The sequence below is a fragment of the Danio rerio genome, chromosome 17 (genome assembly GCF_052040795.2).
Source record: "Danio rerio strain M-AB ecotype USA chromosome 17, GRCz13ab, whole genome shotgun sequence".
In the NCBI taxonomy this organism is placed as follows: Eukaryota; Metazoa; Chordata; class Actinopteri; order Cypriniformes; family Danionidae; genus Danio; species Danio rerio.
The window spans coordinates 15,610,904-15,625,000 of record NC_141037.1 but is presented as its reverse complement, the minus strand read 5'-3'; the positions used below and the strand labels follow the sequence as shown (position 1 = coordinate 15,625,000).

Sequence of the window (14,097 nt, the reverse complement as noted above, 5' to 3'; positions counted from 1 at the left end):
TCGACATTTGTAAGCAAAATCTATTAAAAATGCAAAGTAAAACTGTTTGTTTACAAGTATATGTGTAAACCTAGGTCTGGGCGATAAAATTGGTATCGGTATTTATCGACCAACACCATTGTCAGTAAAAAAAAAAAAAAAAAAGTTCAATATGAAGTTTGATAAGATGGCTATAGTTTATCAAAATGTGGCTGCTGAGCGCGCGTCTTGGAAGCAGTGTCAATAAGCTTTGGATGTAAGTTTGTCATTTCCAATGGAGGCGCGCAACTTGCACGTTAGGAGATTTTCCAAGTACTACTAGTTTAAAAACATCTGGGGCCTCATGTATCAACGCTGCGTACACAAAAAAAACTTTGCGTACACCAGGTTTCACGCTCAGAATCGCTCACGTTTGGATTTACTAACAATGAACTGAATGTGGGAATGTGCACAGCTTCACGGCAGCTTTCTGGCAGGCGTACGCACATTTTTTGTGCGTGTCTGTTTTATTTCCATTGGCGACTCCTAGAGGCAGTTGTGTTAAATTCCTCTCTACAAAGTGTCTGAGCCTTGCAATGGCACCTGTATGAGACGGGTTCATCTAGCAGGTATATAAGGTTTCCATACCATACAGTTGACCAGCCAAACATTAAAGCACAATTTGCAGCAGTCGCCTGTTTTCCCAATGTAATCTGAGCTACCTACCGCACGCGCATTGCTATAAAGACACTGTCTGAAGATGAATTTGCATGCGTGAATCAGAAACATTTCCATTCAATAAATGTGCAAATAAAATATGATGCACAAACTTATTGATGATTCCTACTTGTCTTTCTCGTGATAAATAGTGGGCAAAATCTGATATGTAGCGGGGAAAAAAAGAAGAAAGAGTTCATCAGACGCTGGATTCGAACCGAGCTCATGCTCGAACGTGTCAATACATGATCACATGCGTCTTACGAGGTGCGCCACTGAGACTGTTAAGGGTACTGCAACATTTTACAGATATAAACCACACTATTTCTTTTTTTAATGCACTCAGTGCGATGTTCAGACCCAACTGTGTTAACCGCATCAGCTAAACTCTCCCACTCTATTTTTTTTCTTTTGTTGTTAATTCCGGAGAACAAACTTGCAAATAACACCGCTTTTCTCCGGTCTACTTCCGAAAGCAGCACCTCCAATTCACATTCTGTTCAAAGTTTCTCTTTTTGCTTGATTTTGCCATTGCTTTTTCGTTGGGTTTTTCCATTAGCATAGTCATTAGCATATTCATATGGGGGAGGAGGCAGGGAGGGGTTTTGTGCTCGTGCATGCTGCGTGAAGCGTTTCACGTTCATTCGGATGTACAAAAGAATATGCGTGAGATTCGGCGTACGCAGCGTTTCATACATCTGAATTTTTTTCTGCGTACGCACATTTACAGCTTTGTGCGTACGCAATGTTTTAGTAAGATTTCCACGCAAGTCTTCGTACATGAGGCCCCTGAACTTTTTCGAATGCCGCAAGCGCACCGCGATTCATGACAATAGAATTATCTGCTTCGCACTTTGTATAGAATATACACATTTCAGTAATAGACTGATTTCATGCGGTCGCCATTTTAAACAGCAAAATCGAGGCTGCTGTAAGAAGTATCGCCTGAGTCACAACAAAGGAATGTTTTGTACCTGGCTGTTTATCTTATCAGCAAAGAGAAAGTGACAAAAATTTATTATATCACCGCTTTCCAAGTGACCAGAACATCCTTTTTGAATGAACAGTGAAAATAAAAATGAATATTGGACCTCATTTTCAGCTAAGTTAAGGGAAATGGCACTAATTAGCTAATGTTTTCTTTCCCAAACACACATTCTAGATGACTTTATCAAACTTAAGTTAATGAATTGATTCTTTCACTATATTAGACTTGTCACAATACAAAATTTTGAAACTGAAATGTAAAAAAAAGTCAATTTCCCGTTAACATTTAAGCATTGTTGATGGCGTTCTTAAACACCACAGCCATATCACCCTGCAGCCCAAGACCGGTTACTCACTGAAGCTAAGCAGGGCTGAGCCTGGTCAGTACCTGGATGGGAGACCACTAGGGAACAGTAGGTTGCTGTTAGAAGTGGTGTTACTGAGGCCAGCAGGGGGCGCTCAACCTGGGGTCTGTGTGAGTCCTAATGCCCCAGTAAAAGTGAAGGGGACACTTCATTGCAATGTTGTTTGATGCCTAATATGCAGTGGGTGCCATCTTTCAGATGAGACGTTAAACCGAGGTCCTGATTCTCTGTGGTCATTAAAAATCCCATGGCACTTCTTGTGAAAGAGTAAGGGTGTAGACCCGGTGTCCTGGCCAAAGTCCCTCTATCGGCCCTTATGATCATGGCCTCCCAATCATCCCCTTCCACTGAGTTGGCTCTATCATTGTCTCTCCACTCCACCAATAGCTGGTGTGTGGTGAGCACACTGGCGCCGTTGTCCTGTGGCTGCCATCGCATCATCCAGGTGGATGCTGTACACCGGTGGTGGTGTGGAGAGACCCCCCCACATGATTGTGAAGTGCTTTGGGTGTATGGCCATACACAATAAATGCGCTATATAAATACACATTACATTACATGATTTACCATTGTGTTCACGTGCTCAACAGAAATGACTGTGATTGGCCGAGAAGTTCATCAGGTGACCCACCACTGTTTACCAAGTGCAAACACAAACGAGCGATCCTCTGATAAATCGACTTTAAAACGCTCCATCGTCCATCTATCTGTGTTTGCAATCTGTGAAGAGCGGTGAACTGATTACCTTCACGGCCAATCACAGTCATGTCTGTTATGCACTGGTGAACAAAGGCAAATCAGCGCTGTTTATGAACGCGATCAGCTGCGCTTAAATGTTAGCAGGAAATGGACCTTTTAAAACTTCAGTATCGGGACAACACTGCTACAGACAAAACAAGGATGTGCTACAGACTGCATTGTTTTATTGCTCACTGGGTTACATAGGCTGAAGCAGGGAAGCATCCCCATCGTGTTTACCTGCTGCCATGAACTGAAACCTAGGAGGACACTTAAGCGTATTACTCTTAAAGAGATTGTGATGTTGTTTGATGCCTAATATGCTTTTAATTGTTTAAATCAAACTCAACTGAATGATTTTAAAGTGATGTTTACACAATATCTGCACTTTGAAATTGTGGCAACAGCTGGAGGTTTGTAGTCCATAGCATGTTGTTGCAATGTTTACAGTGCTGATGCCACAAGCCCAAAGACATGCGCTATAGGTGAATTGTGTAGCTAAATTATCCGTAGTGTATATGTGTGATTGAAAGTGTATGGGTGTTTTGGGCATCCAGGGTATAGGCATCTGCTACGTAAAACATAAGCTGGATAAGTTGGCGGTTCATTTCGGCGACCCCTAAATAATAAAGGGACTAAACTGAAAAGAAACTGAATGAATGAATACTTACAAGAACATCTAGATTTTCAGTTATTAAATTGCCATTGAATTTACTAATGCATATTAAGCAATAACTCTGATTTTACGTGTAACCCCGCCGGTCCTACACCACAAAACCCACTCCGAGCTGGTATCGAACCGACGACCTTCTGCATGAGAGTCGGGTGCTCTACCAAGGAGGCTAAGAGCACCTTTAGAGCACCTTTAGAGGTCAGAGGAGTGAGGTTTACCTGCACAGAACTCACTAGCTGGCCTCCATTACACTCACCCCCTAAACCTCACTCTTATCCGGATCACGGCATCAATGTAACCCCACCAGTCCTACAACACCCAACCCCCTCCGAGCTGGGATCGAACCGGCGACCTTCCGCATGGGTGTCGATTGCTCTAACAAGGAGGCTAGAGTCCATGGCCTCTAGCATCTGTCGCCAGAGCACCTTTAGAGGTCAGAGGAGTGAGGTTTACCTGCACAGCACTCACTAGCTGGCCTCCGTTACACACGCAATACATTGTAAATCAAGGCACATGAAGAAACTGACATGTGGAACACAATGCTAGCTGGGAAACAACAGGCCGGCCTATTTATGACTCTACGCCTAAGGTGTGGTGCAGTGTTGAGCTACACGAGGAGAATAGAAATGAAGCCTTTACCTGATATTTGTCTCTTTAAAGTCTGATGTTTGAGACGCTCAGTGTCAAACTGAGACTCTGCCATCTCTAAACTTGACTCCTGAACTTTGAGCTCCTGCTCCTTCTCCATTTGAGTTTGAGTGATTGATTCTGCCTCCCTCTATTCAAACACAAAAGCTACATTATTTGTTTTAATTATCTAAACAATGGCCACCTTAAATTAAGAGTTTATTCATAAGAATGTGATTCTCTGCTACTGTAAGCTGTTGAAGTTCAGCCTGGTAGTTAGTTTCCATTTGTTTTCCGTCTTCCTCTGTGCTGGTCAGTTCATTTGTAAGACCCTCTATCACTGAATTCAATAATGTATGGTCCTGGAGTTTCTTCTCCTACAAAAACAACATCATGCATTAGAAGGATACAGTGATGTGATGTACTGCCAGCTCTTCTGTGCATCTGTCAGACCTCCTTGAGAAGCTCTTCATATCTCTTCTGTGTTTGTTCGATTGCCGTATTCATCTCTTTTACATGCTGCTCATGTTCCTCTTTAAGAGTTTTCAAAGATTGACGTATTTTCTCTCTTTCAGCTTCAAATTCTGGCCTGGGTACAAAAAATGCATGTGATAATGACCATGAAGAGAAAGATTTGAAGGGGACTGATGTAATGTATAGAGTTCACTTGGTCAAACAGATTAATGGCCGTCTTTATTTTAAATTGCAGATCATGCTGAACAGAAATTAAAACCTTTTAAAACATTGTTTAAATGCATTCGTTTTGGTAAATTAGTGTTACGATCAATGAATTAAAAATATAAATGTAAATAAATCAATTTACAAATGAACCTATAACATTTCAACTTAATTGTTGTTTGTAGAATAGATGTTTATTTACATTTCTGTTTTTAAATTAAATAAAAATATAAAATTTTCACAGTATGGCAGCATTTTGCATAATTTAGTAAACAGTATAATTTAATAACTTTTTATCTTGAAACAATTTAGACTTTAAAATATAAAAATAATAAAAACTATATGATCAATTAGTCCTGACAGCATGTTTTAGGTCATTGTAACCTATTAAACTAAGTTAATCATGTTCTAACTTAATTTTATAAGTTACACAAGCTGTTTTAAATCAGTTTAACATTATATAAGTTTAATTGACAGTTAAATTGATTCAGATGAAAAAATGTAAGGCAACTAGGATTTTTTTAAACTTCAGTAATTATTGAATATAAAATGCTTCCTGTTTTTAGGCAATATATTGAATATACTGTAAACAAAGCATCCGTTGGTTTTGCAATTTATAAAGTGCCAGTTTATGAGGTTTCTACGGTGGCTGAGAGAGCTTAACGTGCTGTTACAGAACACATGCAATTACAACAAATGCCAGCAAATTGATCTTCATCAGTTTGACAGCACTAATTCTGCAAATTGGCACAATGCAAACAAATAAAAAACCAAAAACAAGCTGCATTTTCTAACAACGCAAGCATTTAACAAAAACACACTACTTTTTTCTCACAACACAAAAGAAATGTTTCAAGAAGGCCCTAAAACGTGACTGACCCGGCTATTTAAGTTATTGTTATTTAGGCTAATAAATACTAAAGACACGGGAATAAGGATATTGAAATATACAAACAAAAAACTCACCTTTCAAATATCATCTACAACTTCATTGAGCAATAGTCACGGCACAGAGACATCTGTCACGTTTTTGGGTCTCTTTGAAGCATTTCTGTTGTGTTCCGTTCTTTTTGCAAGTGTTGTAAGAACATGCACTGGTTTTATTAATGTTTGTGTTGTGGAAAATGCAGCACGTTTTTTTATGAGTTTGCATTGTAAGAATTTGCAGCAGCACGTGCTGTCAAACATATGAAGATCTTTTTGTAATTTGCTGATGTTTTTGTAATTGCATGTGTTCTTAAATTGCAGCACATTAAGCTTTTTCAACCACTGTAGGTTTAAAATTTAAAGGTATGGTTCACTCAAAAATGAAAATTCTGTCATTATTTTTCTCACCTTATTGTTCCAAACTTGTTTGTATTTTTTATGTATTTTTTATTTTTATTTTCTTGTATTCCTACAGTTTCACACAAAAGAAGATATTTTGGAAAATCTTGGAAACCGATTTCAACCTCCATATTATATTTTAGTTTTTTAGTTTTCAACATTCTTTATCTTTATTTAATTATCTTTAGTTTGGAACCATGTGAGGGTGAGTAAATGGTAAATACATTTTCATGTTTTTTTTTTTTAATTCTCACATATATATATATATATATATATATATATATATATATATATATATATATATATATATATATATATATATATATATATATATATATACACACACACACACACACACCTGAGCTAGTGAATCAAGCTCTTACAAGGCCAGAGGTGCTCAACCCAATTCCTGGAGATCTACCTTCATGCAAAGTTCAGCTCCAACCCTGATCAAACACACATGAACCAATTAATTAGGACCTAAACAGCACTGGATAATTACAGGTAGGTGTGTTTGATATAGGTTGCGACTGAAATCTGCAGGAAGGTAGATCTCCAGGAACAGGGTTTGTCACCCCTGTACTAAGCTTAAACATCCATGCAGGTGTTTTGATGCAAGTTGGAGCTAAAATCTACAGGACTCCGGCCCTCCAGGACCTAGTTTGGGCACTCCTGTTCTAAACTATAAGCTAGAATATAATAAAATAATGATAAACTGACCTGCTTATGTTGTGTTTGGCCAATTGACCTTCCAGTTCCAACGTGGACTTTCTGAACACATCTGCACTGATTCTGAGAGAAAAGCATACAAAAGGTTGTAAAGCACTATAGTAAAACAAAGCCACAAGACAACAGACAGACAGAGCCATACATGTTGGCATCATGAAGCTGTCCTGTCTCTCTTTTAATGTTTTTGATTGCATATTTAAGTTTTGCAATGGATATAATGTCTTCGTCCTGTATCTGTTTGCTCTCCTCTAACCTGGAACAAACGTACAAAACAATTATTTTAAAAAGAGAGAATTTTGAAGTTAGTAATGGTGATAAAGCAGAGAAGAAATTGTACTGAAGTGACGGATGTACCGTTTGGACAGACTGTTTTGTTCAGCGATCATGTCATCTTCCTCTCTGCTCTGAGCACTGAAGATGTCTGACAGTTTAGCGCACTGCTCTGATAAAGCACTTTTCACTTTCTGCTCTTCCCCCAGCTCATTCTCAATCTGAGGAGAAATCACAGCCTCTTACAGTGTTAGGTAACGCTTTCAGAACTGACTTATATTTCACCCTGCTCTATAGGGGATAGATGGGCAATCCAAATCATTCAAGACAAATCATTGAAATTTAAAATCCTGTCTTATAGGCACAATATAGAAGATGTTTTTCATAAAAAACATCAAAAATACAAAAAACTGTGTTCTATATTGATTTATGTTTATTCATTCATTGTCCTTTAGATTAGTTCCTTATCACAGCAGAATGAACCATACTGTTTCGGCATATGTTTTACACAGTGGATGCCCTTCTAGCCGGAACCTAGTACTTGGAAAGATTTATGTTTGCTCAAAGCCAAACAAATAATGATTACATGAACCATGCCCTTTGTTGATTTTTAGTTTTATAGAAAAAAGGGAAACACAACATTTAATATGTTGTGTGTTTTATTAGACTGCACAGAGCAGCATTAGAACAGAACCCCTAAATGTATTTAGCATGATAAAACAGCTGCTGCTTCTCAGTGGAAGAACTGGAAGAGGAGGACTGTGGCATAAAAGGTCTGCTGCTTTCTTGCTGCATTGCTCTTGTCTCTCATCAGCATTTGCTTCAGTGTCTTATTTCAATTTAATATATTTTAGGCCCAATCCCAATTTTACCCCGTTAGCCCTTCCCCTTACCTCTTGTTTTGCGTGTTCATGTGAAGAGCTAGGGGAGTCCCAATTCTCTTTAGCTTGAATGCGTAGGGCTAAGGGGAAGGGCTAGAATCCAAGGGGTACAAAAATTTTCCAAAATACACCATCTACAGTGGCAGCATGGCTGCACACGGAAGTCAGGAGATACACAAATTAGTATTTTTTGTCATTATTATGAATTTTTACAACAAACAAGCATATGTGTGAATACATTCATAACCACGTTTGTGTTTTACCGTCATGCTTTAAAAGAAAAATCGCTAAAATAAAAACCTCTAAATTTGGCTGTCCATAATACCTAATAATAACTCCTGTAACTACAGCAGCCGCCATCGTTGATCTCATATTAAGCAAGAGATCGCAACGACATATGCTGATGTGTGCATGTTATAGTGATGTGCCGTTTCTTACAAAATAAAATTTGAAGCCCTTCCCCTTTACACTCTGTTTCAAGGGAGAAGGGAAGGGGTACAAAAATAGTATTGAGATTGGGTCTTAGGGCTCACACTGAATGTGTCCTTGCTTCTAAAAATCGGTTTGGAATGGTTAAAAAAGGCACATCATAAAGCACAAGGGTATCCAGACAGCCACTGAGCACCTGTAAACAAAAACTTGCAACGCTTGCCCTACCTCTGAGCTCTTCTTATTGGTCCACTGCTATGGAACTGAGCAATGCTGCATTGTGTTTGGATGTTATAGATCTATTTACTTGACACAGCATCTAAAAAATGTGTCCCTCACATGCGCAGCACTTCAAAAAACAGCAGACAAAAGTGGAACAGTCACACACGCCTATCAAGCACGTGTTTGCATTGAAAAACAATAAAAAAGTAGCACATTAGAAAGTAAACACACCTTCTGTGTGAACAACCCCTGCTTCATACTTCTTTGATAATACGTTTTTTAATAATTAGCTCATGAACATGATTTCTGCTGTCCTGTAGTAGGATGTATTGAAGATCGTGTCGATATCATTAAAACATGCCTTTGTTTGTGGTGAATACTCACCCTAAGCGAGTTTGCATGTTCTCCCCTATGACTTTGTGGGTTTCCTTTGGGTGCGCTGGTTTCCAATCAGCTAAATTGACTGTAGTGTGTGATTGGGGGAGAGTGTGGGTGTTTCCCAGCACTGAGGGTTATACTCTCAGGGCTAGGTTGCACCAGGTAAAATATATATCCCAGATTAATTGGTGATTCATTCTATGAGGTGACCCCTGATAAAGCAGGGAATAAGCTGAAGGAAATTTAGTGAGTAATTAACAATAATAAGGTAGCCACTTCTTGTAGCTTGTACTACTAGTATACTAATCTAGATAGATAGATGGGTGGACAGATAGCTGGGTGTTCATACATCCAGACCAGCCGCACATCTATTGACTGCCTGAACTCTAGAACATCTAAGGGCCGTCCAGCACTCAGCTGTATTAAAGGTCATCTATGCACATTGTGTCTTTGAAGGAAAGCATTTTAAAAGCTCAATGTGACGCTGCTCAGCGGGACCAGTCAGAGGCAGGAAATCGATGCTTCAGATCTGACATCTAAAGACGGAGATTTGAGGGTTTTGATCCTTTCCGAAAAGAGTGTATTAAACAGCCATTCATTTAATATCAGGAGTTTCACAATCGCATAGACTTACCTTTTCAATCTGCTCCTGTATGGCCTGAACTTTCTGTTCAAATGCTTCTGCCAATTCAAGCAGTTCTCGCTCATGAAACTCCCTGTTGATTATGAATAACAAAGCAGATTTCTTTTGACCAAGGGTGAAGGAAACCGAAGAAGACAAATGTTTTTGAAGTGCTTTATAGAGGTTACTTTTGACATTCAAGTTCCTCTGTTTTGCCAATCGCTTTATGAAGTCTTTCTTGGCAGTGAACTTTAGATGCGGTCAGCTTGGCGATGTTTTTCTCCAGTTGGGAGATGTGCTGAAAAGAATGCACACCATGCAAATCATCCCATATCAACATTATTTTCAGTTTGGTTTGACATTTTGCAGTGTGTGTAGATGCTTACGTTTTCACATTGTGTCACTGTGTCCTCCTTGTCTTGGAGCTCTGATGTAATGCTGTCTGTTTCCCTCCGTGTTTCTGCATTGATTTTTCTTTGTTCTTTTATCTTAAGAACAATTTGCTCTAGCTAAAGAGGGAAAATGTGAATTTAACAACAGTCTTGATGTGAAAATCTACCTTTAAAAACAAACAAGATAAAACACATATGCTCAGATTACCTCCTTTTGCACAGAGTGTTTGCTTTCTGTAAATATTTTGTTTCTCTGAATCCTGTTTTCTTTCAGGATCTGTTGAGCCATTTCCACCTGGGCGATTTTGTCCTTTAATGACTGGATCTCATTCTGTTTTTCTTTGAGCAGCATCTGTGTATCAACTTTCTTCGACAGCATCTGGTTCAGCTGATCAACAGCATCTTCATAGTTTCTTGTAATGTTTTCTCTCCCCTGACTGAAATATAACAGACATAGGTTTCATTGTATCACTTGTCATGTTATAAAATATGCTGATGATTTTGTTTCCTCCATGATCAGGATTTGGGCCATGGCCCTGTTGTGGAAGAATTTACTTCCTGGTGTGATAGATTTTCTATGAAAGCCCGTTGCCACCACTGAATAAAAAATAAATAAATGAATAAATACAATGTAAAAAAAAAGTTATAAAGTCAGTATTGTCAGCTCAGAATTCTGACTTAACTCGGAATTCTGACTTACATGGAATTCTGACTTTTTAACTCGGAATTCTGACTTATTAACTTGGAATTCTGAATTTATAACTTTAAATTCTGACTTTATAACTCAGAATTCTGACTTTATAACCCGGAATTTCTGACTAAATAACTCAGAATTCAGACTTAATAATTGTAAAAAAATGTATTATTATATATTTTTTTTTTCAGTGGGGGGGGAACAGGCTACCATTCTTTTCTCTCCAGTTGAATGCAAATAAAACAAAAGACATAGTGATAGATTACAGGAAGGCTTCTCCTACCCCCAGCATAACAAATATTAAAGGTTTTGACATTGAATTTGTTGACAAACATAACTATCTGGGGGTCATTATTGACAATATGTTGACATTTCAACCTAACACCCAGGCTGTCTATAAAAAAAAGTTCAACAAAGACAGTTTTTTCCTGAGGACACCTATCGTTTCAGGTTTGTACCTCTATGATGACAGTTTTATAAAAAATTATTGAATCCGTTTTATCTTTCTGAGTTGTAGCTTGGTACGGTAATCTGAGTTTGTTAAATAAGAACAGGTTGAGTAGCCTTGTGAAGGTGGCAGGCAAGATTATAGGTTTTAACCAAACTGGTCCAAAATATGGTAATATTAAATATGTTTTAAAGAGAGCTCAGGGTATCCTATGTACCCTGGAAATCTCATTGTACTATGTGTTTTAACTGCTGCCATCAGATTTTAGAGTTCCTATTTGCAGGACAAATAAAATGTGAAATTCTTCTATAATGGTGGCCATTAGCTCATTAAATAAGTCCAGCGGGGAGGGAGATGCACCTAAAAATGATGTATTGTATGTTGTGTGGTAATATCTTGTTAATGTGTACATGGAACTAAAATAAAATTAAAATAAAGTTTAATTTGAGTCATTTGTTTCAGAATTTGTATTCACAGATGTGTTCTTTGCACTCAAAACAAGTATTTTGAAACCAATTTCTCCAACATTTCACACTGGTTTAAAGAAAATAATAATCTCCCTACCTGCGCTGGATACACACATGAAAAAAGAAATACATTTACATTTAGTCATTTAGCAGACGCTTTTATCCAAAGCGACTTACAAATGAGGACAAGGAAGCAATTTACACAACCACGAGCAACAATGAATAAGTGCTATAAGCAAGTTTCAGGTCTGTAAAGTCTAAGAAGGGAAGTATTAGTAGTATTAGTATTTTTTTTTATAATTTATTTATTTTATTTTTTATTTTTTTTTTTGTACAGTTAGTGTGATATTCAGAGAGGCAATTACAGATTAGGAAGTGTAGTGGAGACTAAATAGTTGAGTTTTTAGTCGTTTCTTGAAAGTAGCGATACTATACTAAAATAAACTATAAATACTATAGCAATTCGTAGAAAATTCTGTAGTGTTTGAATTAATATGTTGTGGTAATACAACTGCTATTATAATATAAATGACCACATTTTTTTCTCAACTACATGGCAGACAGTACAATATATTTTACTGTACTAAAAATCTAAGTTTACAAAAGTATTTATTCATGTTTATCAGTTGATTATTGCTAATAATACACTACAGTATGCTAGTTTTAAAATTAATACTTAATTTTAACATAAATATTAGGCTAAAATATATACAGCACTATCATCTTATAATAAAGTGTGTTAAAAAAAACTCTTGTATTTACCATACAGTAAATTATTATTATTTTTTTCATGTGGGTATCTTTAGAGATCGAAAGAAAAAATGTATATGATGAGCACCGTAATAGTACAAATAGCAAGATGAACTACATTTCCCATGATCCTCGTGGTTTAAATTGTTTGAATACTCACAGGAGTGCAGCATTTTCTTGTTCAATGAGTTGTTGCTTATCCTCCATGGATTGTATGTCGTCCACAGCAGCTTTCAGCTCAGACCGAAGTCGATTTAACGCCGTAGCATTGCTTTCTCTAGCTGCAGTGACACAAACTGAAAAAGACAACAACAAACAAACAAACAAACAACTAAAAGCTTCCCAAACAGTTTACACTACTCCTCCATCCATCGTGTTTCAGGTGAGTTTCTGACTGAGCTCTGGCCAACATTTAATTAGGACTACATTTAAGGGATTTATCATATTTCAAGGGATTTGTGTATGACCTGCTATTTCACGTTTGATGTCATCTTGTAAATTCACTTTGCGATGTCGAAGCTTGCTTGTCTCAATAGTTTCAACTTCAAGTCTCTCACGGGCTGCTTTCCTAGCCGATTCCTAGAATTGGATTGGAAACATTTTTATTTAATTGGAAATACGTTTTTACAACTAACAAGGTGAAGAGTATGTTGTTTAAATATTTATGATATTGTGGCAAATATAAATTCCATCTAATATTTTAATTTCATTATTGGTAGCATGTTAAGGACATGATTTAAGAAAACAATAACGTTATGTTATTTGACTCGTTATGTTATTTGCATGCTATATTGCTATATAGCATGACAAGGCCTGCTTGATATTCATGTCATTGTTTTGCAAACAAGTGCAATAAAAAGCATGAATCAGATTTACATGATTAAGTATGAGTTAATGATAAATGAGCTCATTTAAATATATGTAAATGATATTAATTTAGTAAATACCAGCTCTTTAATGGCTTCAGCTGTCTCTGTCAGGTGATGACTCGCTTCTTGACTAAACGAAACCCCTTCTTCTCTTAGGCGTTTATCTGTAAAATGTCGTTAAATCACAAGTAGCTACAACAAATCAATTCCTAAAATGTTTATTATGACGTAATGTTAACATTTTACATTTCACAAAATGAAATATTGTGATTTGAAGCGATCTACGTTTTCACCGCTAGTTGGCGATTAGGGCTACTTTTGCCACACCAAAGTATCTTACCTAACTCGCTCAAATGTTCTAAAACAATCCTTACAGCTGGGAAGTCCGGCACCAAACAAGTCGCCATATCGTTAAATTATTATTTTATCATCAATCGGTGCAACAGACGACGTATCCGACACAACAGTTTGACTCCCAGTTCATCTGTGTACTGAACATGTTGGCATGACGACCGTCACAGCAAGTACCCAGTATATAATCTGCTTTTTCCTCACTTCATTTTGCAATTAGCAAAATCACAGCTACAGAGTATGGAAATAAACACATATTGTAAAAATAGTGAAGTCTTACTCTGAAGTCTTGTCTGTCTTTTTTATCTCTACCTTCCTATCATATATACTCTGTTTATTTTAAAAATAAAAGCCTATTCACTTTAATCTTATTCAGTAGTATTAGTATAGTAGCCCATTCTGTTTCAATACAAGGAACTTTGGCCACTTTGTATTTTATAAAAGTTATGGTATGTGTAATAGTGAAATTGAAATGGTAGGGGAGAGCGGTGGGCAAAGTAACACTTTTGGTTTTGGCCAAATAATG

At 37.3% G+C, this 14,097-nt stretch overlaps 1 protein-coding gene across 5 annotated transcripts in view; it reads right to left on the bottom strand.

Moving 5' to 3' along the window:
* The window catches only part of ccdc175 (coiled-coil domain containing 175), a 24,664-nt gene extending 10,798 nt beyond the window's left edge, over positions 1 to 13,866 (bottom strand). For 3 of the 5 annotated variants that reach the window (XR_015513123.1, XR_015513124.1, XR_015513122.1), the window contains exons 1-14: positions 13,561 to 13,762; positions 13,299 to 13,384; positions 12,819 to 12,930; positions 12,512 to 12,647; positions 10,201 to 10,429; positions 9,987 to 10,109; positions 9,789 to 9,898; positions 9,613 to 9,694; positions 7,153 to 7,289; positions 6,941 to 7,051; positions 6,790 to 6,861; positions 4,519 to 4,654; positions 4,314 to 4,442; positions 4,078 to 4,233 (exon numbers count right to left, since the gene is read on the bottom strand). Coding sequence is in view for 2 of the 5 variants with exons in the window: in XM_087290174.1 (XP_087146300.1) it covers positions 4,078 to 4,216; positions 4,314 to 4,442; positions 4,519 to 4,654; positions 6,790 to 6,861; positions 6,941 to 7,051; positions 7,153 to 7,289; positions 9,613 to 9,694; positions 9,789 to 9,898; positions 9,987 to 10,109; positions 10,201 to 10,429; positions 12,512 to 12,647; positions 12,819 to 12,930; positions 13,299 to 13,384; positions 13,561 to 13,627 (1,669 nt within the window). In the remaining 3 variants the exon portion in view is untranslated. Of the gene's footprint in view, positions 1 to 4,077; positions 4,234 to 4,313; positions 4,443 to 4,518; positions 4,655 to 6,789; positions 6,862 to 6,940; positions 7,052 to 7,152; positions 7,290 to 9,612; positions 9,695 to 9,788; positions 9,899 to 9,986; positions 10,110 to 10,200; positions 10,430 to 12,511; positions 12,648 to 12,818; positions 12,931 to 13,298; positions 13,385 to 13,560 lie in introns of all 5 variants that reach the window. The other 2 variants (XM_087290174.1, XM_087290175.1) reach the window with 2 other exon arrangements.
* Positions 13,867 to 14,097: the final 231 nt, after the last annotated feature.